The sequence below is a fragment of the Drosophila simulans genome, chromosome X (genome assembly GCF_016746395.2).
Source record: "Drosophila simulans strain w501 chromosome X, Prin_Dsim_3.1, whole genome shotgun sequence".
NCBI lineage: Eukaryota > Metazoa > Arthropoda > Insecta > Diptera > Drosophilidae > Drosophila > Drosophila simulans.
The window spans coordinates 20763029-20786951 of record NC_052525.2 but is presented as its reverse complement, the minus strand read 5'-3'; the positions used below and the strand labels follow the sequence as shown (position 1 = coordinate 20786951).

The window sequence follows — 23923 nt, the reverse complement described above, 5'->3', positions numbered from 1 at the left end:
GTGACCAAAACAGAATTTCTAGCCTTCGAATATTAATTTTGAATGGCTTTTAACGGTACGTCCACCACTGTATTACACGGGCTTAAGTCGAGTGTGACCGTTAATGTCTAAAAACGGTGTGGTTAATTTACAAATTATTGTGAATTCCCGGAACCTATCTAAAAGCGACTTAAGTTTTGGAGTTTTTGATCCTTTTTGAAAACAAAGCCGTTAGTTTCAAATAGTCCTATGGATTTACAAATGACACATTGAAAACTAACGAAGTAAGTGATCGAAACCAAGGTTTTTGTTTTTAAGTATTTAAATAAATTGAAGTACACTTAGAAGTATAATTTGAAAACTAAATTTGGTTAACTATACATTTGATATGAGCCATAAGTCTTAAATATAATAAATTCCTTTTTGCTGATCTGTGAGAGCCGAACGTCTCGGTGTATGTTAGCTTGCTCAAGGCGGTCACACTGGATGGGGTTCGGGTTTTTCGAAGGGTCCTTTTCGTCCTGCGAAAAAAACAGCAACATCGTATCGTGAGCATAATCCAGAGGGTGTGACCAAATTGAACGACACGAAATTTTCATACTTTGCCCAGTCTTCGGAATGTGAAGGTCCTCGCTCGTGTGTTTTGTTGCCTTTGCACCGATATAGCAAAAACATAAAATCAAACCTAGCCTCAAAAACAATACAAACCTGAATGAAATTTAATAGATACGCCAGAAATACGACAAATTAATTGAATTAATGCCAACTGAAAATAGTGCAGCAAAAAGTAATAATTTCGAATTTTTTGCCGATACACTCGGCACTAGGCTTTGTTTGTTGTGGAAAATTGTGTACCCCCGAAAAAGGGAGTGTTTTCATTTGGCGTCGTTCGTCACTTGCTCGAACGCCAAATTGTTGGCGAATTTCATTTATTCCGTTATTGTGTGGATGTATGCGTGCGTGTGTTATTGTTGCATTTGCCGTTGTACAAACGCAAACGCACTTTGCAGTTGGTGTGTGCGCGTTTGCGGGGCGGGGTGGGGGCGACAGCAGAAGCGATGTGGGCGGGGCGGCGGAAAGTGGGCGCAGCAATTACGAGAGAACTGCCAAAAGAAATAAGGATAAAACGAGGATGGGGATGGATATGGAGAAGGGGAAGGGGAAGCAGTGGCCGGAGCGGAGCGAACTTTTAATCAATAGATATACAAACGCACGCGCAGCCGCGTGACCGTTACTCGCACACTCGCTGTCGCCTCTTTGCCATGCCTCTCCGTTGCTGCTGCTGCTGCTGCTGCTGGGGGTGTTGGTGTTGTTGCTGCACTGGACGAAGCAGGAAGAGGAAGACAAGTGAACAAAATTGCTATTGCGCTGGGCAGCATCGTTCGTCCTCAATCCGAAATCAAGTAAAATGAATTGGGGGAAAAGCATTGGAAAATAAAAACATCCGCGTTCGCGCAGTTCATTTAGTTCATTTAACGGAATAAGTACACAGCTCAAATACATCCACCGGCTCGCCCGCGGCTTTGTTTTTTAATTGAAAAGTGCCCGAAAGTGTGGGGCAACCTACTTATTGAGCAATTAAGGCCATGCCCACGCATGCACGCCCACATACTCGTGTATGTATGGGTGTGCGTGTGTGTACATGCAGGAGCCGTTAGTTCGAGTATGCCAAAAAGTGGGGTTAAAATCGAAATCGCAGATCCTTGTAGAGCAGGCGGAAGAGGAAGACAAGACAGCTTCTTTTTTCATATCTCAGTGTATCCGAGAAATTATCACGTAGTTCATGAGTTCGCGGTTATTTACCATGCATCTTATTGTGCTCAATTTATCTAAAACAAACACCTGCAACGTAACACGGACGATATGAACAATAAGATGATCTAAATAGATGGTCTATAAAATTAATAGCGTAATCCCGAGTGCACAGCTGTTTTTGGATTATATCCACATATTTCTTTGCAGAATGAAAAGATTATATTGCGTTTTGCGACTCCTTAAGGAATATACATATGTATGTATGTATGTGCATAAACAATTTCTTCGTCCGGATCACTAGATATACCAATTAATCAGTCATGTCCGTCTGAACTTAGGATTTTTAACAAAAAACATTGACGAAACGCATTGCAAACTTTGCCACGCCCACAAATCGCGTGATTTTGCGGTGTGCACATTTCAAATTCTGTGCGTGTAGAGTTGTTATGCCGCTTTGTATGCAACGTTTTTGTTAACAAACGCTCTGTTTTATAAATTATCATTCTATTTCTATCAAAGCCTCCTCGTAGCTTTGTAACAATTAGCGCTTTTAACATAAAATCAAAAAGCCCTTCTTAAGGTCAATTCGTTATCTGTCACACGTGAAATCTATTAACTAAACTTCAGTGATTGTAAATGTTTTGAAAAGCGAATATAGGCTATCTGTCAGATTTCATCGGCTTGCGTTCATTACAGAAAGTGCTTTCGAGGCCTCAGAGCATATGCATATAAACTAATTAAGAAACGCTCACTTCTGGTTACTTAATATCCCTTTCCCCCTTTCCTTTACCCTTTCTCCAATTTGGATTTGGTGTCAAAAGGTTAGGAAACTCAGGCCTGAGAGCACGTAGCAGGAAAACGCAGCTGTAACGAGGGAAAGGAAAACCGCCAGGAGCAACAAAGGACAGGAAGAGCAGGAACACATTCCGATTCCACAAGGGGAGGAGCCGAGGAAAGCAGGCCAGGATGGGCGACTATCACGAGTTCACGGACCAGTACAAGGTGCCGGTGATAGCGAAGCTACTCCACGCCCTGCCCCACTACAACATCACGTTCCACAAAATCAACAGCACATTCCGGCCCAACGATGAGATCTACCTGGAGGTGAGTAAACTCTCTCTTAAAAATCCTTTTTTAATGGTGAATCGATTACTAACTTTCGCATGTTTCAAAGATTTCGAGTGTTAAAAAATTAGTTTTCAATATGATGTATAAAGTTATCAGTACACTTATGTTTTTGCAATAATTTCCAATATATCTCAAAGATACTATTGAATCACGAATCGTATCTTTTATTATTTGGTAAATAATATATGTGTTGTTTTTGTAAGTTGGCTGGTAAATCGCTCTACATCGTCACTCTCCTTGATTCCTCTTATAGAGCCTGGGCATTCTGGGCTCGGTTCCGGCTGCCCTGCTGATCGTCTCGCTGCTGGGACTGCTCTTCTATCTCATGACCCGCTGCTGTGACCGGAAGCCCCGGCCAGCCCACTCGATCACTAGCCTGAAGGTGGCCCTGTCCATTGTGACGGTGATGTGCTGCGCGGCGATTGGATTGGGACTATACGGAAACGATGATCTGCACAACGGACTGCTGGAGGTGCTGACGGCGGGCAGGAAGGTGGACAATCTGGTCACGACCATCCGCAATCAGACGCACATCTTGGAGAACACACTGACGAATCGCATACGGCCGCAGCTGGTGGAACTGGCGGACATCTTCGATCAGCCGGTGTCGAACCAAACGGCCCTCTCCAAGCTCTTTGTGTCGCTCAATATTGTCCAGGGAAATGTTACCCTAGCCACCAATGCGGCCAGCGATATCCGACGACCCCTGATGGGCATTTCCATGACGCACTTCCTCACGGTAGGCACTTTACATACACATTGTATTGCCAAATTGATTAAACTTGCATCCCATATCCCAATAGCGTGGCGACCAATGGGAACTGATCCGCTGGCCGGGCACGGTGGCCACCTTGGCCCTGCTACTTGTCTTGTGTGCCGTGCTGCTGGTGGGCGTGGCCCGGCACTCGCGATGCGCCCTAATCCTGTTCAGCGTGTGCGGCTTGCTAGCCGTCACCGGTTCGTGGCTCATGTCCGGTCTGTATCTCTCCTCCTCGGTGGCTGTCGGCGATCTGTGCATCTCCCCAGCGGACTTCCTGGTGTCCACGGCACCAAGAGACCTGCCCACGAATGTGCTGCTGCACTACACCCAATGCGAACCAGGCCACACGAATCCGTTTACCCAACGCCTGAGGGAATCGCAGAATTCCCTAAACAATGCTCGCAGTGCCATGGCCACGGTTATGAAGATATCGCTGGTGCTCTTCAAGTCCTCGGGGCTGCAGCCCAAGCTTGGTGCTGTAAATGCGGATCTGAATAGCAGTGAGAGATTGCTGACCCAGCTGACGGCGCTCGTGGACTGCAAGGCAGTGCATCACAATTTTTTGGCCGCCGCTCGAGGACTTTGCGAGGGAGGATTATTGGGACTGGTACTGATGCTGATAGCCAGCTTCATTGCCGCCATTCTGCTAACCATCATGGTGTGGGTGGACTCGCACACGTGGATTTATATACGGAAACGTAATGACTATGCCCAGGTTGACGAGCCGTCGTATATCTCGCATCCGGCACCGCAGAACCACCAGCAGATGATGAACGCCGCCAGGACATTGCCGCGAAATCATAATGGGTACGTTTTAGAAGATCCCTTCGTGACCCGTCCCGCCCGATTCCCGCCTCCATTCTCTCGATCTCTCTTTCTCTGTTCTCTCTCGTCCCGTTTTCTCTGCTCTTGCGCCATATCTGACATTCCAGGCACTTCAGTCCGCCGGTGATCAGCGGCTCCCACACGCTCCAGCATCCCAGCAAGCGCCAGCAGCACGAGATGATGGCCCACGCCCACATCCAGCAGAACATGCGCGCCATGGGCACACACACGCTCGGCCGGCTGCCATCGCATAACCACAGCCCCACCCACATGACCGGTAAGTGGGGAGACCGCACCACCCACTCCCGAAACTCGAAACACACGCCCACTACTCTATCTAACTTACACTGAAGAAAAAACCGCCTAGCTGAAGAGCCACAAATAAACTAAATTGAAACCAAAAGAACCAAGATTTCAAAGATATTACTCAAAGAATTTGAGCTTTATTCATTACAAACATTTGGTTTATTATGTATGAATTTTAAAAATATTAGTACTTGTTATTCTTAAATTTGTAATAGCTTTCAGTGGGGCGCTTTTTATCACAGTGTACATGTACATATTTATATCAATCTTAGTATCCATATGTGTATTAAGCCCGAAGACGAAATTGAGCTGGAAATCAAATAGAAAAATGTTGCGCAATTTAGTAAAGTTTTAAATTAAATTATTTTGTGGCGTAAATAAGCAAAATATGTAAAATGTAAGATATGTAAAATGTAAAATGGCATACATTTTATTTATAAAATTCAGGCAACGTTGAGAATAAATAAACAATAAGCGTTTAAATCGGTTCATATCCTTTTTGGTCGAACTTTGAAAGTAAATAACCGATACTGAACCGATTCGCAACCGTTTCAAATATTTGTAAGGCAACGGCAAACCGCTCAATTCGCTCTCATCACGTATATTCTTCTATATAATCTCATTCCATGCTAAATTCCCGCGCCCATCCATCGACCCGCTCCATGACCACACCATCGTCGCCATCGCCGACCACCTGCACCCTGCATCCTGCATCCGCATCCAACGTCCACATCCACATCCTTCGTCCAACCCGCGCCTATTGCTAATCGTTGTGTGTGTGCATTTTTGTAGGTCCCAATAATGGTAAATATGCAACCCTAAGCAAACAATGCAAGACATTGGAAGCGAATGACTTTTACTGAAAACCGTCGCCACCCCCCGCAGCAGCAGCAGTCGCAGCAGCAGCAAACGCCGCCGCCAACATGCCGCCGACCACGCAGGCCGCCCAACAGCAACAGCAGCAGCAGGCGCAGCAGCAACAGCAGCAGGCACAGCAACAGCTGGGAGGACCACAGCCCATCTACTGCCATCATCCCCACCAGCATCCGCATCCCCATCCGCACCAGCATCCGCATTCGCATTCGGCTGCCGCCGTGGCCGCTGCAGTGCAGCACCAGCATGCGATCTACCACCAACAGCAGGCGCAGCAATACGGCACCTATACCACTGCGGCCCACCACGCGCCGCATCATCTGGGGCCGGGCCAGAGCCAGATCTACCAGCAGATTCCGGCGCATTTGGCGCCCCAACTGGCGGCGAATGGCAATCCCCACTCCATTTATCAGCCGCTAGTTGCTGTTAGCCAGGGCTCCATATATGTATCCAATTTGGCCACAATGCGTCGCCAGAACAGCCAGGGCGGCCCACAGATACCGGCGCACCAGCATCCACCCAGCTTGCATCAGCAACAGCAGCAACCCCCGCCCCCCTCGCAGCAGCAGCAACAGCTGCATCAGCTCAAGTCCCCGCAGCAGCACCAGCAACAGCTGCAGCAGCACCAGCAGCAGCAGCACCATCAGCAGCAACATCACCAGCAGCAACAGCAGCAGCAACACCATCAGCAGCAACAGCCAAACGAATCGGATGTCGTGCCCATCAGCACGGCCATGGACACCGCCATCTATGATCGGGACAAGCAGATCTATAAGTGCTCCACTTTGCGGCAGGGCGGCAAGTTTGATCCCAAGTACAAGCCATCGATTCTCAACTGCCCACTGCCGGAGATCCCCAAAGATGCGGAGCAGCCCAAGGTGGAGTCCATCTACGAGCAGCGTCAGCAGGCCCACCACCAAAACTACTCCAAGTAGGTGTTGCTTTTATGCCATGGTGCACGAAAAGAGATCTCTAAATTCTGATCATAAGTGCATTAAGAATGGTTTAAATGATGATAATGGTTTGATTCTATTAACTATTAATAAGTATAGACAATATTCAACAACATAATAATACATAATGTACTTATTATTATTTTATTATAAATTTTATTTATTTTTTAAGTGTTTATTATTATTATTTTAAATGTCTAAATTCAGAAAACTAGTATGTTACAAAGATATCTTAGATTACCAATACCAACATTCCTTTTTCATCCTATTAATTTCGTTTTTAGAAGAAAGGAAGGACTTTCTTCCGTTTGTCCGTTAATCTGTCCGTATAAATTGCAAGATCTCTAAAGCTAGACATTTTAGACTATTTTTTTTTTTTAATTTTGAATTTAGTTTCTGAACGTTGCCGCGCCCCTCTCATCCAGACCACCTTATTGCCCAGCAAATTATATCTTTCTGTTTCCACACCACCATCTCGCTCGCACTAGCTGGGTAACGGGTATACGATAGTCGAGAAAGTGAAGTAGAGCCTTCTCTCATGTTTTCAAGAAAATGTGCCTTTTTTCCATCTACTACGCTGTTTTAAACGACATCTTTACCTGCCTTGCACTGATATCTCAATCTGAATTTTCTCCCTCCGTCCAGGACCCTGCAGCGTCCACCGATGAAGTTGCCGCCCCAGATGAAGGCGATTCCGCCGCCGCGCATTGGCACGCCCACCTCGCCGCCCCCGCCCGTCGCCCAGCCGCTCAACGAGTCCAACGGAGGAGTGCCGTCGGGTCTGCAGAATGGAGGAGCTGTTGTGGGAGGAGGCGGGGCAAACGCCAACGAGGACACCTCGCTGCCGCCGCCGCCGCTGGAAGCGCAAACGGAGGCGACAAAGGCCCGAATGGGAGCAGGACCGGCGGCCAATGGCAAGGTGCTGCACAATGGCGGAGGCGGTGGAGGCGTAGGCGGTGGCGGCGGAGGAGCGGTGGACGACGATGATGATCTGCCGCCGCCGCCGCCAGCGATAACCGACGAAAGCAACTATGCGGTGACGGAGCTGTAAGATGGTTACTGCTGACACACCCCGACAACGCCCAGTGAAGGCGGGCAGGCAGGATATATGAGACGGGAATTGGTCAAGACTTGGGATTGGGGCGTCTTCCTAGGACTGGGGCGGATGTAGGATAGATATACATATATCGAGGGAATCGGGGAAATGGGACTAAGGATTGCTGGAGCGGCGAGTGTTCCTTCTTGATTTGTTGCATTTAACGTACAGTATCGTATCGTAATCGTATTCTAGACCGGAATCCTGCTTTTCGACTCTTGTACATATTATACACCGAACTATACCCGAACTTTCCGAGCAAGGCGACTCGAAGGATTGAGGCACAGATACTAGATACCCGCAGGCGGACAGACGGACAGACGGACAGATGGACGGACACGTGTAACATATATCAGCGATCTATTACTTATATAAATATACATATACATGTATATAAATATATATATACATATATATAATATATATATATATATATATATATATAAATATAAATATATATATACATATATGCATACATATATATATCCATTTAGGACACGGTTATTCCTTTTTGATAATAGCATATTTTTACCAATTTTAAAGCGCTAAATTGTCCGAAGAAACAATTTTACGGGGGCTAACTTACTGTATTATACAACATTAATCTACAAAAATATATAAATTGTATATCCTCTACAACAAAAAACAGAAAAATGAAGAGAAAGTGAATTGAAAAGCATACCGAAATCGAAAGACCGACACTTGAACCTAAAAAAGCAACCACCAAATATTCAAATCGAATTCGGATCGTAGCTCATAAGTTCTAGAATCGAACTGTAGTAGAAAAGTTAGAAAGATTTTTAGGCACTTGTCACGGGAGTCAATTTTTAAGTAGAAAACGGGCAACTGAATGGATGGGCAAATGGGCGTGGCAGGTTCTTACTAGCCTTTTGGTTTGTCTAATCAATACTTTTACTCGTAACTAGGAATTGCTCATTTTCCATCAGACAAGAATCCGGACAAAATATTTAAGATTAGACTACATTATATATATTGAAAAGTCGTTTTTTGAGTCTGGAGATATTCGTGGCACCGCTCTTTTTCGTTTTTAGTCATTTGTTCTATCTATAACGAACTTTCCTAAAACTTCACATGTGTGATAACCTCTAGTCATTCCAAGTTTCGTTAGACCTATGTTTCAATCCGGACACATGGCGGATGTGAATGCTTATTTGTACCTATTTTCATGGCCTAAGTTCCTCACTGACTGCATTTATACCTAATCCTACATAGATGTTCACAAATCGCTTAGCAGTGCCAGGATGAAACAATCCCCACTTACGTTGCAAGCGAATCGAACCAATATAACCTCGAGTATGCCAAACCCACGTTAGTTGAAGGATTGGAGTTACTTAAGCACCCAAGGACTCGTACTGCTACTGTTAAGACCCCGAACCCAACCACTGCCCATCCCCGGTCACATCCATTCAGGGGATTCCCCGTTTAGTGCTCGACTCTGTCCTGGGTCTGGGTTGTGCTGCGGACGATGCCCTCGCCTGGATGGAATGCGGTGGGATGCGATGGGATCGTCCGGGACTGGCGGGCTGAATCGGTCGAGGATTCGAGCCCGCGATTTTATTGTGTATTTAACCTAAGCTTAACATGGAATGCATTTATTAAACCTAAACTAACGATGATACATGTAGATACTTAGTGGGCTAACTGTATATTTAGTAGCTAAACGAAAGGCATGCATAGTACTAGCGTAATCAGTAACCAACTAGACGAGGCGAGAGATGAACAATTTGACTTGGCATGAAACCGATAGCAATATGAAACAAACACAAAGTACTGCCCCCCCTCCCCCCAATCGCCAAAGAACGCAAACCGAAAAAACGAACCGAAAAAAACCGAATTAAAAGCGACATGACAAGAAACAAGCGAACTACAAAGTTATATAGATATATATACACGCGCGATATATACACGAATAGATATTATAAAATAGTTATAAACAAGATACTTAAGCCTATCGACAACTATATACCAGCAACACGCAGCAAGAATAATCGAAGCATTTTAGAGCGATTCCCGGAGGCCAACTTCAGTGGACGCCAGGTGGCCAACCAACTGGGTCGCATCCGAACACTGCCCACACAGCGAAGTTCTCAACATTTACCAATCGATCGATCGATCAAGGGATCGCCCAAATCGATCGATCGACCGATCGATCAATCAATCGATTAATCTAGCCATAATACACATACATACATACACCTAACGAGCCCCAACTAGAGCGATCCCCCCATTGAAATGATCAACTGTAAGATATTAACAATCGGGACTCAGATCGAAGTTGGCTCAATCGCATTTTTAAAGTAAATATGTAAAGACGCTGTAAAGAGAGATCGGAACAAACTAATCAAGTTTTTTATTCGCTTATTATACAATTACCAGTTATAAAAAACAACAAACGAAATACGAACAAATCGAACAACAGTCGTCTCAAGGGGTCCTTCGTCACGAAACCAAACCGAATCGAATCGTAATCCTGTAAGAATCCTTTAAGGATCGCCCAATCCCCATGAGCAGTACCGAATTATACTAGTAGATGGTAAAGCTCCGAAGAATCCCCTTGAGAGGCAAAGTTTGGGAGTCATGGGAGTTCCGGGCCCAGATCGGAATTCCACGTACACGTACATATAAATATAACACAATTAGTTCGTAAATATATTTCTGTGTTAAATGTTGTCATCGTACGCGTTGTAGTTATTACAAAAGAAAATCCTTAAGAATAACGCAAAATACATAGGTGCGCCGATCTCGAAGTACACAAAATCCGGGAAAAGGCCAACAGGAGATTCAAAACGAAATTCGCACATTTTTTTCGAAAGCTCGGCGACAGCGGCAATAAGACGAGAGAAGATCGAGTTGTACAACATATATATTTAAATATATTGTATGCATAGTTAATGAAATGTAAAGACCAGAGGCATAAATCGAAGCGCTTAGTGGCATATTTATAAACGAGTAAAACCAAAATGAACCACACAGGCGATTCTAGCGAATCGTGCGAACAGTTTGAAAACTCTTGTAAGAAGTACGAAATACAACTAATAAGTGTGTTCCAGAAACCACTTTTGCCCCGTCAGCTTCTCGGAATTGTTCCAATGAGCGGGTGAAACCAAATTTCTGGAATGAAAACATATTTTATGCGCAAATCGAAATGAGTCGCGTAACGAAAGGCGCGAAGTCGGGAGGAATTTCATTCAAAAGCAAGCAGCGGCAAAGTAAAGCGCTAAAAAACATCCAACAAAAATATTAAATAAAATAAAAATATAAAATTTAATTGCATTAGTTAGATGGAGAACTGTTGTTTTTTAATGGGGGCCGCCAATGGTGTGACGAATGATAAAGGTGTGAATATGGTCATAAAAACTATCAGTACTTGTGTAAGTATGTAACCACACAAAAGCAACTTTTGATAACCATAAAAATCTTCAAGCAATGCGAAAATTATTCAAAACTATTTTTTAAACATGTAAGAGAGTTTTTGTGTCTAAAAAGCATCTTGTTTGCATAAAATCATAAGTTTAACCATCATCTTTCTTATTCAATTTGAGATACGAAGTAAATTCTACAAAATTTGTAAATTTTTCGATTTTTAAAAAACTGTTGAGAAAATCGGATTAAAAGTTTGGAAACTATCGAGTTAAGTTTGGTGTATGAAACCAAAAACTTCACACAGTCACGTTACTAAAAAAAACAAATAAGAATTAAAAAAAAAAAACACTTTTAAAAAGTTCAGGAAAATACAACTAAAAGGGAGAGATTATTACCATTACCATTTAGAGCGAAAGGAAAGAAACACATGCGTTCTCTTTCTAAATGATTTTACATTTTATTTTGTATAGTTTCCTTTTATCATATTTTGTGCAGATATTTTCTTATAGCAGCAATTTGTATAATAAATATATTTTGTCATCTAATTATTATCTTTCTGCTCGTTTTCTTTAATTTCTTTAGTTTGCTGTCACTTAGCTTAACGAATAAGAATAGCGCAATTTATTGCTTCGCACAATTGAACATTGAAGAATTGCCTATATATATTATGTCTCTCAAAGGTACTTGCATCTGAATAATAATAAATAAGGCAAAGAGTTAAGTTAGGTTATTACAAAAAAATAAAAGCGAAAAGGGGACAAAGTTCCGCACATTTCCCTCTGATCGTAATCAACAACAATGGTGGGAGCAAAGTATAAGGTAAAATAATATAATATATAATAGAGATATATAAAAGATCATAGAAATAGCCATATACATATAAATACATAAAAGCAATTCAATTGGATCATCATCATCTTTTCATTTTTTCGGGCGAACAATCATCCTCTTTGGAATTCTTTTCGTTTAAGTAGGGAAAGTGGAAATAAAGCCGTCCATATATGGTAATCTGTCCAGTTTTTGTCTACGCGTTTCTGTTTCTGTTTCTGTTCTGTTCAAGCCTTGTTTGATATTGCTGCTTTTAAGGCCTCTCCCACTGTGAAATCCATATTGCTGGCTCTGCCTTGATCTAAGTGTTTTCCTCTGCTGTTCAGCAATTGTTAATTTTGCAGTATACTCGTACTTGTGTTATTGTTAGTTATTGTTAATTGCACTGCTGGCGGCCACTAGCTCCGGAACGCTGGACGAGGCGGCACTGCTCTGACTGACGGTGCGGGCATGATCCACATGGTTTTGGGTCGGCGCCGCAGACGGAGTCGCCACCGGGGCTGCTGGCATCGATCCCGAAGCTTCGCCCGACTGCACTGGCGTGCCCTCGCTCGATCCGGATCCGTTTCCATTTCCGGGCACGGGCTCCACCGTGGGAAAGACGGGCGGCGAGGCAGGCGCGCCCACGGGCGTCTGCACCATGGGTGTGGGAGGCGAACGATTCGCTGGCAACTGATGAGCAGTCGCTCCGGTCATCTGCATGTGGTACCTTTGGAGTAAGATTGATGAACATTAAGCCAGGACACTATATCAAACGACCTTGGGAACCCACTTGTAAATGTTCTCGGTGCTTTCGACAACACCTTGGGTGAGATTGAGGCTCCGCCCCTTGATGCCCGACTCCTTGGCCGGTGGGGACCACCAGTTGAAGACGCGTCCCACCACAGGCACGTGGCGCAGGATGCCCTCCTGCCAGAGCTTCTCCTCCGATTCGCGCTGCAGATCTGCGGTAACCGCCTCGATGCCCTGAGTGCACAAATAAATTAACACATGTTACATTAATCCAGCACGAGGTGGTAGCCAACCTTTTTAACAATCTCCGACATGGTGTCCAATACCCGCGAGTTTTCCTGGACGCTCTTGCCCACCGTGACCACCAAGTCTAGCAACTCTTCGACCTCCGTTTCGTGGGTGACCATTCCGAATCGCACACAAATCAGGCCATCGGTGCCCTCGCCGAGTGAAAAGGCATTGTCCGTGGACTTCAGGGCCTCCACCAGGTCGATGTTGAGCTTGTTTAGCTCTGTTTTGGCCTGGTCCGTCAGCAGGGACTCCCAGCCCTCGGGCACGAAGCGAACGCCGCCCATGCCCGCCCATTCGGGCAGTGGAACGAGGCGCAGCACCTCGCTGCGCTCCACCAGATGAATGAACCGTGCCTTGTGCTTGATGGTTGCGCGCAGGATGTCCACATGTGCATCTAAGCTCTGAGCGAAGCTCTCCAGGTTCTCGGAGCTCGGCGGCTGCTCACCCAACCCCAATTCCAGCGGACAGTAGCGGATGCAGCTGCCGTGCGTCGGGTGTTCAATTACCTCAAAGTCAAACTGGAAGAACATGGTGATTAGGCTCATATAGTGGGGTGATTAATTAACGCTCCATACATTGGGACAGTCGCGTTGCAAGATTTGACCCAGCCAGGAGTTGAGCCGGTCGAAGTAGGAAGCATTGTTAATCTTCTCCAGCGGCTTGAGACCTTCGGCCGTTTCCCGGTCAGAGGCGGCGGCGGCGGAGGAGACACTCCCGCCCAGTGGAATGGTGGTGCTGCCGTCGAACTGATAGGCGACCACGGGGGCGGCGGCATCAAAAAGCGCCTGCACATCGAAGGGGCTCTGAATGACGTCCGACAAAGAGGCTCCGGTCTGCGCTCCAGGAGTATGGCTCTGAAAATGCCAAGGTCCTTGGGTAAACTAAAAACATTATCCATAAACGTGTGTGCAATAATTTACCAACACCCGGATGCCCTCGCACTTGGAGGCAATCTCGAAGAGAATACTGCACGTCTGGAAGGCCACATGCAGCCGCTCCGCAATCGCCTTCCGGCCCAGCGCCTGCAGACTGGTCCACAAGGACAGGGCATTAAGACGACGCGACAGTATGGGATCGGATTCGAAGGCACTCAGAGCGCTGTTCTGCAGCGGGCGGTGCAGCAGGACGATGGGGAGACTGGGCACACCCAGCCAGCTGCCCAAATTGAGGGCCATCGAGTGGAGTACCTCCTCCACGTGGCCCTGATTCTGGGCGCAAACCAAGGCGGCCAGTCCATGACCACTGGCATGCAGCCACATGTTGTGCGCCTTGCATACGTCCCGCAGTCGGAGCAAGTTGTCCACATAGCCACACAGCGAGGCTCCAATGTCGGCGACCACCAGCAGCGGCGTCCTGTTATTGCCCACATCCTGCTGAATTTGCTTTTGCAGCAGCGTCACATCCATTGTCCCGGACTGACTGTGCTCCGGAATGACCTTGATGGCCTCCAGCGGTATGCCCAACTGGCGGCATGCGTAGTGCAGCCTCATCGGCGTCGTATTCTCCGAGATGTAAAACGTAGGCTGCGCCAGGGCGGGTATGCCACCCTCCAAGTAGCCCGGACACCTGGCGACGATGGCCAGTCGCACCGTACGCAGCACCGCGTCTGCATTGTCCGCATGGAAGCTGCTCGCCGGGTGGGCAAAGTGAAACAGCGTGCCCAACCAACGGGTGGCGTCCCCGGAAATGCTGTTCGTCACCCGGAGCAGTTGCTGGCGGTCCAGGTGCGACAAATAGGCCACAATGCTGTGCGATATGAGAGCCAAGTGGGAGACGTCATCCAGGGCGGGCAGCGGGAACTCCGGATCATCGTCGCTGTCCGTGTAAGAAACCAATTGCTCCAGCGACTTAAGAATGTCAGAGGGCACGCGGTGCTTCGCCGGCAGGAGGTCCTCGCTGGTCACCCGCTCCCCAGCCTCCTCCTCGTTCTCGACGGGATGTGGGCTCTCCGGCGTGGACGACACCTTAACGTTCTCTAAACGCTGCAGCACCTGCGAAGATCGCAGCTCCAGCTCCGCCAGGCCCGATCGAATCTATGTGGCGAAGACATGGCTAATTAGGCGGCATAGTGGACAAGGTAAACAACACCGCTCCAGAAGTTGACGTGTCTTCCGTCGTCGTCAGCAAAAAAAAAAGATAGAAGCAGGGCGAAAAACACGAAACACTCACACTGGAAGCGGCTATTTCGGCCACCGCTGGCGTTGATTGGCCCGGATCCGGCTCTTGGTCTACGAGTGGACTCTGGCCGGGATCGTCCTCCGATCTACCAGCCGCTGACATGGTTTCAGTGCGGTCTAAATCACTTTTAACTTATCGCCTGCGATGCAAAATAATTGTTTTCGTTTCGTGCCACTGCGTCTGTATGGGTGGGTGTGTGTGCGTGTATGTGTGGGGCGGGTGAGTGTGTGTGTGTTGATGGAAGAGAGGCTGATGTGGAATGGTGTGACCGTAGAGGGTGCGGCTGACTAAGATCGCAAATAGTGTGCGATTGTCGGCCCATGGTTCTGGTGATGGCATGGGTCGCAGGGAAGTTGGAGAACTATCATAATGTCCTTATAATGCGCGCTACTAAAAGAAGTTGGGTAGCAGCACACACAGACGTACATACATAGGACCTAATCGTATCCTAGAACGAGGAGATATCAAAGTATTAACAGTGGTTTGTGTCACGGTTTGTGTCTCAGCGATTTTGAAGACAGCACCGCACGGTCATACTACACAGCCATCGATAGTTGCGGAAAACTCATCGATGCTGCGAAACTGCGATAGTATCGAATAAACATGAGAGTGTGCATAAGTGTGGGAATTTATTAAACAAAAACGAAACGCGGACAAACTATATTTATGTAATAAACGCCAAGCCGCCAACGAGTAATGAACAGCCCATGGTCAGGTCGTACTATACAGACGAACGCACCTCGCAATCGACTGCAATCAAAGTGCAATAGCTCAATCAATTGATTCGTTTTGCTCAACCAAAAACAAAATCTATTCCCAAATCGGTGCGATAGTTGCCAAAATATAAAATCAACTATACAAAAAAACAACATACGCACACAGTGGCGTGCAAGACAACAAACGATAAGAAGAAGAGCAGACGCCAGCTATAAAAAAGGCCCGAAAAGAATTGGAAATAAGACCATACCCCTCCATTTCCCCTGAAAAGGGGCCTCAAAACTAAGTGAATAAGTGAATCCAAGTAAAAAACCGGGAAAAGTTTGAGGAAAACACTTTTCTAATAAAATATCTAAAAGCCTTGTTATCGATTTTGTTCCGGGTTTTTTTTTTGTGTGTGTGTGTGTTGTGTGAAGCGCGCCCGCAGGTGTGTGGGTGTGTGCTGTCGGCGCGTTATCAAAAACAACAACAATTCGTTGCAAAAAAAAAAAAAAATAAAGTACAGGAGGCGGAAAAAGAAGAGGAATCTGTTGCAAGTCGCGCCATCTCGCTCGCACCGCGGTCAATCGCGGATCGTGGTCGACTTATCGAATTAATCGACCCGAACAAATAAACCACCGTACAAGGAGTTACATTATTTCAAATGATTTCGCTGCTGCAAATGAAATTCCGTGCGCTTTTGTTGTTGCTATCAAAAGTATGGACATGCATTTGTTTCATGTTCAATCGCCAAGTGCGAGCTGTAAGTACTGAAATTGCCCGAAAGCATGAGTAAATCACAAAAAAAAGTCTTATTTTTACCCGCCCGAAACGCCGAAATTATTCCCAACCCGCTCCCACGATCGGCCCTCAAGTACTACTGCTACAGAATAATAATAATAAAAAAGGCCGCACTGATAAGACTTTCAATTATACAGGGAGTACTCGCTAGAGTGCACAGAGAGTATGGATGTGTTTGCCCCGGAAATTTATCTGAAGATTTGCATGAATAGAAACGTACTTAAAATTAATGAATATATTCTAGGTCTTTGAACCTGCAAATCTGCCAAAATAATAATATAGTTTCATTTGTATTTTTGAATTGTATTTACGTTTCTCCAATATATGACCTATCAAATTTGGAGTAACATTCAATATATACGAATACAAGATATTTAATCCTAAATATTTGCACAATTTTTGTGAAATTACATATATTTTTGCTGGGTACCGCTTAGTCAGCGACACCTGTCTTAGAGTAAACCTCTATCAAGATTTTCCGCCACACGTTTAATGGGGCTTGTTCCACCGAATCCCCACTCCTCCCAGAAGTGCTGTCCATGGTTCAGCCATCCGCCTTATCGACCACCCGCCTTCAATACTCTCTCAGACTGGGCCGGCGATTTCGGCCAGAAATCGTGACGCGGCAGAAGCACTGACCTTCGACCTGCTTACTTATACTTTCCCACAGGCTTAAGTAATGCCCATGTACATAGATAGCGCTGAATCCACATCTTGGCCCATTGAGCACCTCTAGCATCCCCTTGCACCGCAACCCAACCCCAACAGAGTGTAGCGACGCATAGCCACCAACCCCATCATATGAACCCCCCATGTCGAATGCCGTTCAAGTACTGCTCCGTTGATTATGTATTAACTTTCTCAGTTTATCCAGTATCAACCGGTTAAATACGAACTCTTCCCGCTGTCACCCGTCTCGCGGCACCGCCTGAGCCTGGTGCAGCGCAAGACCCTCGTTCTGGACCTGGACGAAACGCTGATCCACTCCCATCACAATGCGATGCCCCGGAATACGGTGAAGCCGGGCACACCGCACGATTTCACCGTCAAAGTGACCATCGATCGGAATCCAGTGCGCTTTTTCGTACACAAGCGACCGCATGTGGACTACTTTCTGGACGTGGTAAGTTCCCGACGGGATTGCCCAAACAAATAGATGTACTCCCGCATTTAAGTCAAGACATTAACTTACGCCCTACTGCCCGCAGGTCTCGCAGTGGTACGATCTGGTGGTCTTCACGGCCAGCATGGAGATTTACGGAGCGGCGGTGGCAGACAAGCTGGACAACGGACGGAATATCCTCCGGAGGCGATACTACAGACAACACTGCACGCCCGACTACGGATCTTACACCAAAGACCTGTCGGCCATCTGCAGTGACCTAAATAGGGTAAGCTCGGGAACAAGTGTCTCCATCCATGCCAGCCATCAGTTGCCATTCGATAAAGAAGAAGAAATGATAGATTCAACTACAAATTAAAGTGAAATTTATAATATGTACTGTCCTATGTTCCTTGCAGATATTCATCATCGACAATTCGCCCGGCGCCTATCGCTGTTTTCCCAACAACGCCATACCCATCAAGAGTTGGTTCTCAGACCCGATGGACACGGCGCTGCTGTCGCTGCTGCCCATGCTGGATGCGCTGAGGTTCACGAACGACGTGAGATCGGTGCTGTCGAGGAACTTGCACCTGCACCGCCTCTGGTAGCAGGTGGGCCGCCTGTCGCTAGTTTAGTCTATCTATTTAGAAGGAGCACTGAGGGCCAGCGAAGTGGGGAGGATATCTTCTGAAATTAACAACAAACAAGGTGGTGCTGTGACACATTAACGAATTTGTTCATTATTATTTACAATTTGTACCATTCAGTCAAATGAGTCAAATGAATGATGGGAGATTTGTAAACGATGGTTTTTTGTCCTTTTGTGTATAGACTAACAGTTTTGTAACAATCTAATTATGCATGCATATTTGTCCATATATGTAGAGACCAGCTATTTTTATTAGACATATTTTTTCGCTTGTTTTTTGCGTGTATATTTTGATATAATATCAAATAGAAACTCTTGAACACAGACAGTATATAGTATAAAGTATATATATACAGTATACAGTATATGTATGAAAGTAAAGCTGAGCAAAGGGCGAAGCCACAACATAAAGAACAAATTGGTCAAGTTATATATATCATATTATTGTAAATTAAATCTAAGGCCACTTACAACAAGAGTCTTGTAATTTCTATACCATGATAACATTTAACTATTATGACACTGATGTTGTTTTTGTGCAGATACGAACTAACAAGACGAAGCAAAATACTTATATTTATACAAATTAGTTGATTACGCAACTTAACTGGGACATCATTATTATGGATAATTATTAAACCGATCTAACCGATTCTGTATAGACTTACGTACGTTCTGCCCTTGTTTCCTGTACAAAACTAAACGGATGAAAGATCTTCAAGAGTTTCATTGCTTGCAAACCAAACATAACACTTTTCTATGGATAAGATTTTTGTCTTTCGGGGAAGTTATATATTTATACATATATATATAAATAAATTTACGACTAAGCAAAAACCAACAACTATAAACTACTATTAAAGTAAACAACAACCGAGGAGCAAGCAAGTAGGGCAAAATTTATATTTTGTAAGGCGAGCCAAGTAGCGAAAAGAATTAAAAATCAAATTAATTCTGATAGGATCGGATCAGATCAGGTTAATGAGCCGCAGACTGGGACAGATATATATAGGGAGTTTAGAGAGCCAAATCACTAATTATACGAGAACCGAGTTAGTCTGAGAATTGAGAAATCGTGGCACATCATCCGAGGCATCACAGGATATTCAGGATATTACGGACAGCAGCAGAGGAATTAGGCGAGAGACATAAAGAAACACGTGAAAACTGCTTCCATAGTTAATGTTATTTCCAAAAGCATAAATACACCACTCTAAACTAAACAACAAAAGCTTGCACACGCCCTTACCCCTAACCCCACCCTTATCCAATTGTTCTTTTGATCGTATTGTACATTTAAAACAATCAATATTTGTTTATTGCAAGGAAAACGAGTAAAATACGTGTGCGATGTTGTTAATTTTAAGTAGTTGGTAGCAAATTTGTTAAACTGAAGAGTAATGAAATAAATGAGAAAGGGAACACAAAATCAGAAAAAGAATTACAAAAATAAAACAAATTACAAAAATCATGCAAAATCGAAAAAAGTTGTGTTTTCTTTGATCTGTCATTTGAATTTGGCGCTCCCTTTCAGTTCTACAGAACTTCGTCGCTTTACAGATTGCTAGTAGAACCTGTTAGCGCGGATATGTGCTGTTAAGCGCACAAATAATGAATGAAAGCAGCTTATGGTTACTGGACATCAGCTATTTGATACTCTATTTGGAACAATAATATGTGACATTAAGAAAAATGATTAGCACGATAGATTAAAATTAAATCGATTCTGACAGACAAATCTGTTGAAACCAATAGTTTTAATTATAAGGCATAAGCATTTAATTTGTATTACTTATTATTTTAAGAGTAATATAGTTTAAAAATCATTACATTGGCTTTCAAACCAATTAATTACATTTCATTAATAATCTGAGCACTCCTCTGCAGTATCGATTACATACATGAACAAATGTACTGAGACATGTAGAGTATCGCACTGTGCTGTTAGCTGTCACTTTGAGGTTATGACCGCCCGCTTTTCCGACAAAAACAGCAAGTTGCCGTGAAACAGAAACGCAGCAGTATTTACGCAACGCAACTGGTAAGGAGTCGCCCGGAATCCAGATCGCCTTGGCCGGAAGAAGCACAAAACCATATTTAACTCGAAGTCTCCCCTCATTTAGCAAAACCGAGTCCATGGCCACCGCCGCAGCTGTAGCAAAAGTGGGAAAATCAGTGCACCGCATTTTCGTGGGCAATCTACCGTGGACAGTGGGCCACCAGGAGTTGCGTGGCTACTTCCGCGAGTTCGGACGCGTGGTGTCCGCCAACGTGATCTTCGACAAGCGTACGGGGTGCTCCAAGGGCTACGGCTTCGTTAGCTTCAACAGCTTGACCGCGCTGGAGAAGATCGAAAACGAGCAGAAGCACATACTGGAGGGCAACTACCTAAACATACAGAAATCTTAGATTCCCCACCTTAATTGTCATTTAGTTTATAAGTTCAGCATTTTTTTTTTTGACATGTCGGACAGCGATACGGATACCGAGGAGGAGCTTTTCCACCTTGCCACCGAGCATGTGGCCAAGCAGTCGACCAGCATTGGTTCCGCGGACCTTTTAATATTTTACGGATACTACAAGCAGGCTACGAATGGCCCCTGCAAGGAGCAAAGTCCGGGTCTGCTCCAACTGAAGGCCAAGAGCAAGTGGCAGGCATGGCGGAATCTGGGAACAATGTCCCAGTCCGCTGCCCGGCAGGCCTACGTCCAGAAGCTGCAGGAGCTTCAACCCAACTGGCGGTCCTGGCGCAACCCAGGTTGGGTCGTCCATTCCATTGAGTCGGCCCCACTGGAGGACCAACGTTTGGACAGTGAAAAGACCCTGTTTGACCACGTGAAGGAGAACAATCTAGAAAGGCTGAGGGAACTGCTGCAGCCCGGTGACTTGGTTAAGCTGGACGAGCATGGCATGGCGCTCATCCATTGGGCCACCGATCGCAATGCCGTCGAAATCATACAGTTCCTGGTGCGGAGTGGGGCCAGTGTAGATCAGCGAGATGCGGAGCAACAGACTCCGCTGCACTACGCCGCCAGCTGTGGACACTTGGAGGCGCTCCAATGCCTGCTGGAGCTACGGGCCAGCCTGGAGCTACGCGATTCTGATGGACAGACTTGTTACGACGTGGCTGACGATGAACAGATCTGCCAGGTGCTTCAAACGGAACGGGAACGACTCGCTGGATCCGCGTCCTGATGTCAAAATCTTAAGTTCGGTGCTCATTTGCTCTAAAAACAGCAAGGTGTTGTGAACCATTGTAAATCTCCGACAAGTCCCCTGTAAGTTCTTTGGAACTTTAATAAACATACATACATAAATGTAATTTTGAAAGTACTTTCCTTTCGGATTTTAGGAATCATTGACATCGAAAAACGTCATCCTTAAAAAAGAAAGAGATGGATGACCTCTTTTTTTTTGTTCTGATTAAGCAGCCTGTTGAAAACAGTGCAGTGTACTTTTTACTAAGCTGCTCGTCTAATCTGATAATCTATTCAATTCTTCAGATATAATTGAACGAAAGTTATCTGTGAAGACCATAACTGGGTTATGGGTACTGACTAAGGAGTAAATCCTATGACACAACAATGCATTTATGTTACTAACTGATGTATTTATTGAATATAAAATAAGGGTTCTTTTGCAATGGCCGATCAACGCCTATTTCCACAGCTTCTTGATAGACATGTTCTTCTCCGAGTCCTTCTGCATCACCTTGGCCACGGCCATCTCGAAGTCCTCCTGGGTGACATGGACGCGACGTTCGCGCAGCGCATACATGCCGGCCTCCGTGCAGACGCCCTTGACCTCGGCACCCGATGCACCTGGCATGAGCTCGGCGATCTTGCGCAGATTAATGCCACGCGTGAGGTTCATCTTACGGGAGTGGATCTTCAGGATGTCCAGACGCGCCTCCTCGTTTGGTGGCGGGAACTCGATCTTGCGATCAATGCGGCCGGGACGCAGCAGAGCGGGATCCAGGATGTCAATGCGATTGGTGGCCATGATCACCTTGATGTTCTTGGTGGCCTCAAAGCCGTCCAGCTGGTTGAGTAGCTCCAGCATAGTACGCTGCACCTCGGAATCGCCGCCGGAACCTGACTCAATACGCGACGAGCCAATGGAATCGATTTCGTCCATGAAAATAATTGAAGGGGCATGTTCACGGGCCATTACAAAGAGTTCTCGAACCATGCGCGAACCCTCGCCGATGAATTTCTGGACCAGCTCCGAGCCAGAGACGCGAATGAAGGTGCACTCGGTGTGGTGGGCAACGGCCCTGGCCAGCAAAGTCTTTCCTGTACCTGGAGGTCCATAAAGGAGCACTCCCTTCGGCTGGGCAATACCCAAGGCATCAAACAGCTCTGGATGCTTTACGGGCAACTCAATCACCTCCTTGATCTCCTTAATCTGTTTGTCCAGGCCGCCAACCATTTCGTATGTGGAGTCTGGAACTTTTTCAACCATCATAAGCGAGACCAGCGGGTCCACCTTATTGGGCAGAATCTTGTGCAGCGTATAGCTCTCATTGCGCAGGGCCACACGGCAATTGGGGGTTACGTCGTTGATATCGATGTTTTTGTCCAGATCGACGACGAACTTGCCCTCGGGATGGACCTTAACCAGCACTTTCTTCTTGTCCATGGGCTTCACAACCTCGCCCACATAGCTACCCTGCTCCTGGAGCAGCTGCAGCTCCTCCCGCAGCATCCGAACTGTAAAAGACGTGATAATTAGGATTGGTTTCTCAAATTTAAAGATTCTTTGATATTAAGACCAAGAACCAGACTTATATGTTTTCTATATCGTAAGGCTAACCCAACTATGGACATTATCTATGTGTAATACATATCCCGTAGTACATTTACCTTTAGCATTGAGCTCATTGCGCTGGGCCTGTAGACGTCTCAAATTCTGGTGCTTCTCGGCCACCACCAGCTGCAGTTCCTCGATCTTTTGGATGTAGTAGGACCGGAATCCCTCGCCTTTTTGGTAGGCCGACTCGATTTCCATCTGCGAAAACATGAGCATTAGTTTCTCGCGGTGGAAAAGCTGGGGGACTCAAATGCACATACCCGATTCGTCACCGTCATCTTACGATTCTTGTTTGCACTTTAATTTGTTATTATTTGTCAAACTGAAGGATCACAATGCAAGATGTCGAATTAATTCGTCTTTATTGTATGACTCGGCATTTGCTTTTCGAGATGGCACATGCTCGTTGTCGCACTGCACGCGGACTATCGATTCAATCGAGTAATCGGTATCGATAAAAACGCTAGGTGGGGAGCCTAGCTAAGGATTTCGAATTAAGTGTGCCAAGTAACCAATTAAAAGTAAATGTAAGAAAACTCGGCGTTACTCGTAGAATATAATTTTACCCGTTACTCGTAGAGTAAATGGTAAATTACGATATTTCTCTGAGTAACGGGTATCTGATAGTCGGGGCACTCGACTCTCTCTGTTTCTCTCTGATTCGTGGAAAAATACATTGGTGTTCTCGTTTGTTTTTGCGTAGCACTGGCGATTTTTAAGTAATGAATTAGAATAAGCCTAATACCGATGCTAATAAAATAATTTAACGTAT

General features: G+C 45.6%; 6 protein-coding genes across 10 annotated transcripts; 4 read left to right on the top strand and 2 right to left on the bottom strand.

The window, feature by feature from the left end:
• Nucleotides 1-434: 434 nt before the first annotated feature.
• Nucleotides 435-9490, top strand: LOC27208496 (protein tweety). 3 transcript variants are annotated; one of them, XM_016184046.3, is made up of 8 exons: nucleotides 435-605; nucleotides 2556-2838; nucleotides 3116-3601; nucleotides 3666-4429; nucleotides 4555-4724; nucleotides 5546-5557; nucleotides 5639-6557; nucleotides 7225-9490. In XM_016184046.3, exons 2-8 carry the CDS (start codon nucleotides 2701-2703, stop codon nucleotides 7628-7630), a joined length of 2895 nt encoding a protein of 964 aa, XP_016040264.1. In that variant the 5' UTR covers nucleotides 435-605; nucleotides 2556-2700; the 3' UTR covers nucleotides 7631-9490. The 3 variants fall into 3 exon arrangements, with proteins under 3 accessions (XP_016040264.1, XP_016040263.1, XP_016040265.1); XM_016184045.3 differs by having other exon boundaries at nucleotides 435-766; XM_016184047.3 differs by lacking the exon at nucleotides 435-605 and adding an exon at nucleotides 1140-1382.
• A 2160-nt stretch (nucleotides 9491-11650) lies between these two features.
• LOC6740276 (pyridoxal-dependent decarboxylase domain-containing protein 1) lies at nucleotides 11651-15350 on the bottom strand. The gene is made up of 6 exons (XM_016181161.3): nucleotides 15080-15350; nucleotides 13831-14943; nucleotides 13486-13764; nucleotides 12913-13428; nucleotides 12660-12853; nucleotides 11651-12596 (listed from the first exon to the last, which is right to left on the bottom strand). The coding sequence occupies exons 1-6, from the start codon at nucleotides 15188-15190 to the stop codon at nucleotides 12254-12256; spliced, it is 2556 nt and encodes an 851-aa protein (XP_016040262.1). The 5' UTR covers nucleotides 15191-15350; the 3' UTR covers nucleotides 11651-12253.
• Nucleotides 15351-15605: 255 nt separating this feature from the next.
• On the top strand, nucleotides 15606-19530 carry LOC6740277 (CTD nuclear envelope phosphatase 1 homolog). Of its 2 annotated transcripts, none has more exons than XM_016180760.3 (4): nucleotides 15606-16547; nucleotides 17460-17708; nucleotides 17794-17976; nucleotides 18107-19530. In XM_016180760.3, exons 1-4 carry the CDS (start codon nucleotides 16449-16451, stop codon nucleotides 18296-18298), a joined length of 723 nt encoding a protein of 240 aa, XP_016040260.1. In that variant the 5' UTR covers nucleotides 15606-16448; the 3' UTR covers nucleotides 18299-19530. The 2 variants fall into 2 exon arrangements, with proteins under 2 accessions (XP_016040260.1, XP_016040261.1); XM_016180761.3 differs by having other exon boundaries at nucleotides 15609-16547; nucleotides 17451-17708.
• A 705-nt stretch (nucleotides 19531-20235) lies between these two features.
• Nucleotides 20236-20799, top strand: LOC27206330 (SRA stem-loop-interacting RNA-binding protein, mitochondrial). 2 transcript variants are annotated; one of them, XM_016172280.3, is made up of 2 exons: nucleotides 20236-20380; nucleotides 20463-20799. In XM_016172280.3, exon 2 carries the CDS (start codon nucleotides 20476-20478, stop codon nucleotides 20746-20748), a length of 273 nt encoding a protein of 90 aa, XP_016040259.1. In that variant the 5' UTR covers nucleotides 20236-20380; nucleotides 20463-20475; the 3' UTR covers nucleotides 20749-20799. The 2 variants fall into 2 exon arrangements, with proteins under 2 accessions (XP_016040259.1, XP_039153803.1); XM_039297869.1 differs by having other exon boundaries at nucleotides 20265-20380; nucleotides 20448-20799.
• Nucleotides 20800-20802: 3 nt separating this feature from the next.
• LOC6726591 (acyl-CoA-binding domain-containing protein 6) lies at nucleotides 20803-21661 on the top strand. The gene has a single exon (XM_039297862.2). The coding sequence runs from the start codon at nucleotides 20803-20805 to the stop codon at nucleotides 21532-21534; it is 732 nt and encodes a 243-aa protein (XP_039153796.1). The 3' UTR covers nucleotides 21535-21661.
• Nucleotides 21662-21928: 267 nt separating this feature from the next.
• Nucleotides 21929-23571, bottom strand: LOC6726590 (26S proteasome regulatory subunit 8). Its single transcript, XM_002107504.3, has 3 exons — nucleotides 23412-23571; nucleotides 23205-23349; nucleotides 21929-23051 (listed from the first exon to the last, which is right to left on the bottom strand). The coding sequence occupies exons 1-3, from the start codon at nucleotides 23427-23429 to the stop codon at nucleotides 21997-21999; spliced, it is 1218 nt and encodes a 405-aa protein (XP_002107540.1). The 5' UTR covers nucleotides 23430-23571; the 3' UTR covers nucleotides 21929-21996.
• Nucleotides 23572-23923: the final 352 nt, after the last annotated feature.

What these genes read in the sequence shown, in the direction of transcription:
- LOC27208496 (XM_016184046.3), top strand. Translation starts at nt 2,701, where the DNA reads ATGGGCGACTATCACGAGTTCACGGACCAGTACAAGGTGCCGGTGATA. An exon ending in TTGCCGCGAAATCATAATGG is followed by an intron (nt 4,430 to 4,554) that starts GTACGTTTTAGA and finishes CTGACATTCCAG; the next exon opens with GCACTTCAGTCCGCCGGTGA. An exon ending in CACCACCAAAACTACTCCAA is followed by an intron (nt 6,558 to 7,224) that starts GTAGGTGTTGCT and finishes CCCTCCGTCCAG; the next exon opens with GACCCTGCAGCGTCCACCGA.
- LOC6740276 (XM_016181161.3), bottom strand. Translation starts at nt 15,190, where the DNA reads ATGTCAGCGGCTGGTAGATCGGAGGACGATCCCGGCCAGAGTCCACTC. An exon ending in TGCAACGCGACTGTCCCAAT is followed by an intron (nt 13,429 to 13,485) that starts GTATGGAGCGTT and finishes ATGTTCTTCCAG; the next exon opens with TTTGACTTTGAGGTAATTGA. An exon ending in TGTCGGAGATTGTTAAAAAG is followed by an intron (nt 12,854 to 12,912) that starts GTTGGCTACCAC and finishes TTGTGCACTCAG; the next exon opens with GGCATCGAGGCGGTTACCGC.
- LOC6740277 (XM_016180761.3), top strand. Translation starts at nt 16,449, where the DNA reads ATGATTTCGCTGCTGCAAATGAAATTCCGTGCGCTTTTGTTGTTGCTA. An exon ending in TGGACTACTTTCTGGACGTG is followed by an intron (nt 17,709 to 17,793) that starts GTAAGTTCCCGA and finishes TACTGCCCGCAG; the next exon opens with GTCTCGCAGTGGTACGATCT. An exon ending in TCTGCAGTGACCTAAATAGG is followed by an intron (nt 17,977 to 18,106) that starts GTAAGCTCGGGA and finishes TGTTCCTTGCAG; the next exon opens with ATATTCATCATCGACAATTC.
- LOC27206330 (XM_016172280.3), top strand. Translation starts at nt 20,476, where the DNA reads ATGGCCACCGCCGCAGCTGTAGCAAAAGTGGGAAAATCAGTGCACCGC.
- LOC6726591 (XM_039297862.2), top strand. Translation starts at nt 20,803, where the DNA reads ATGTCGGACAGCGATACGGATACCGAGGAGGAGCTTTTCCACCTTGCC.
- LOC6726590 (XM_002107504.3), bottom strand. An exon ending in CAATGAGCTCAATGCTAAAG is followed by an intron (nt 23,052 to 23,204) that starts GTAAATGTACTA and finishes CGTCTTTTACAG; the next exon opens with TTCGGATGCTGCGGGAGGAG.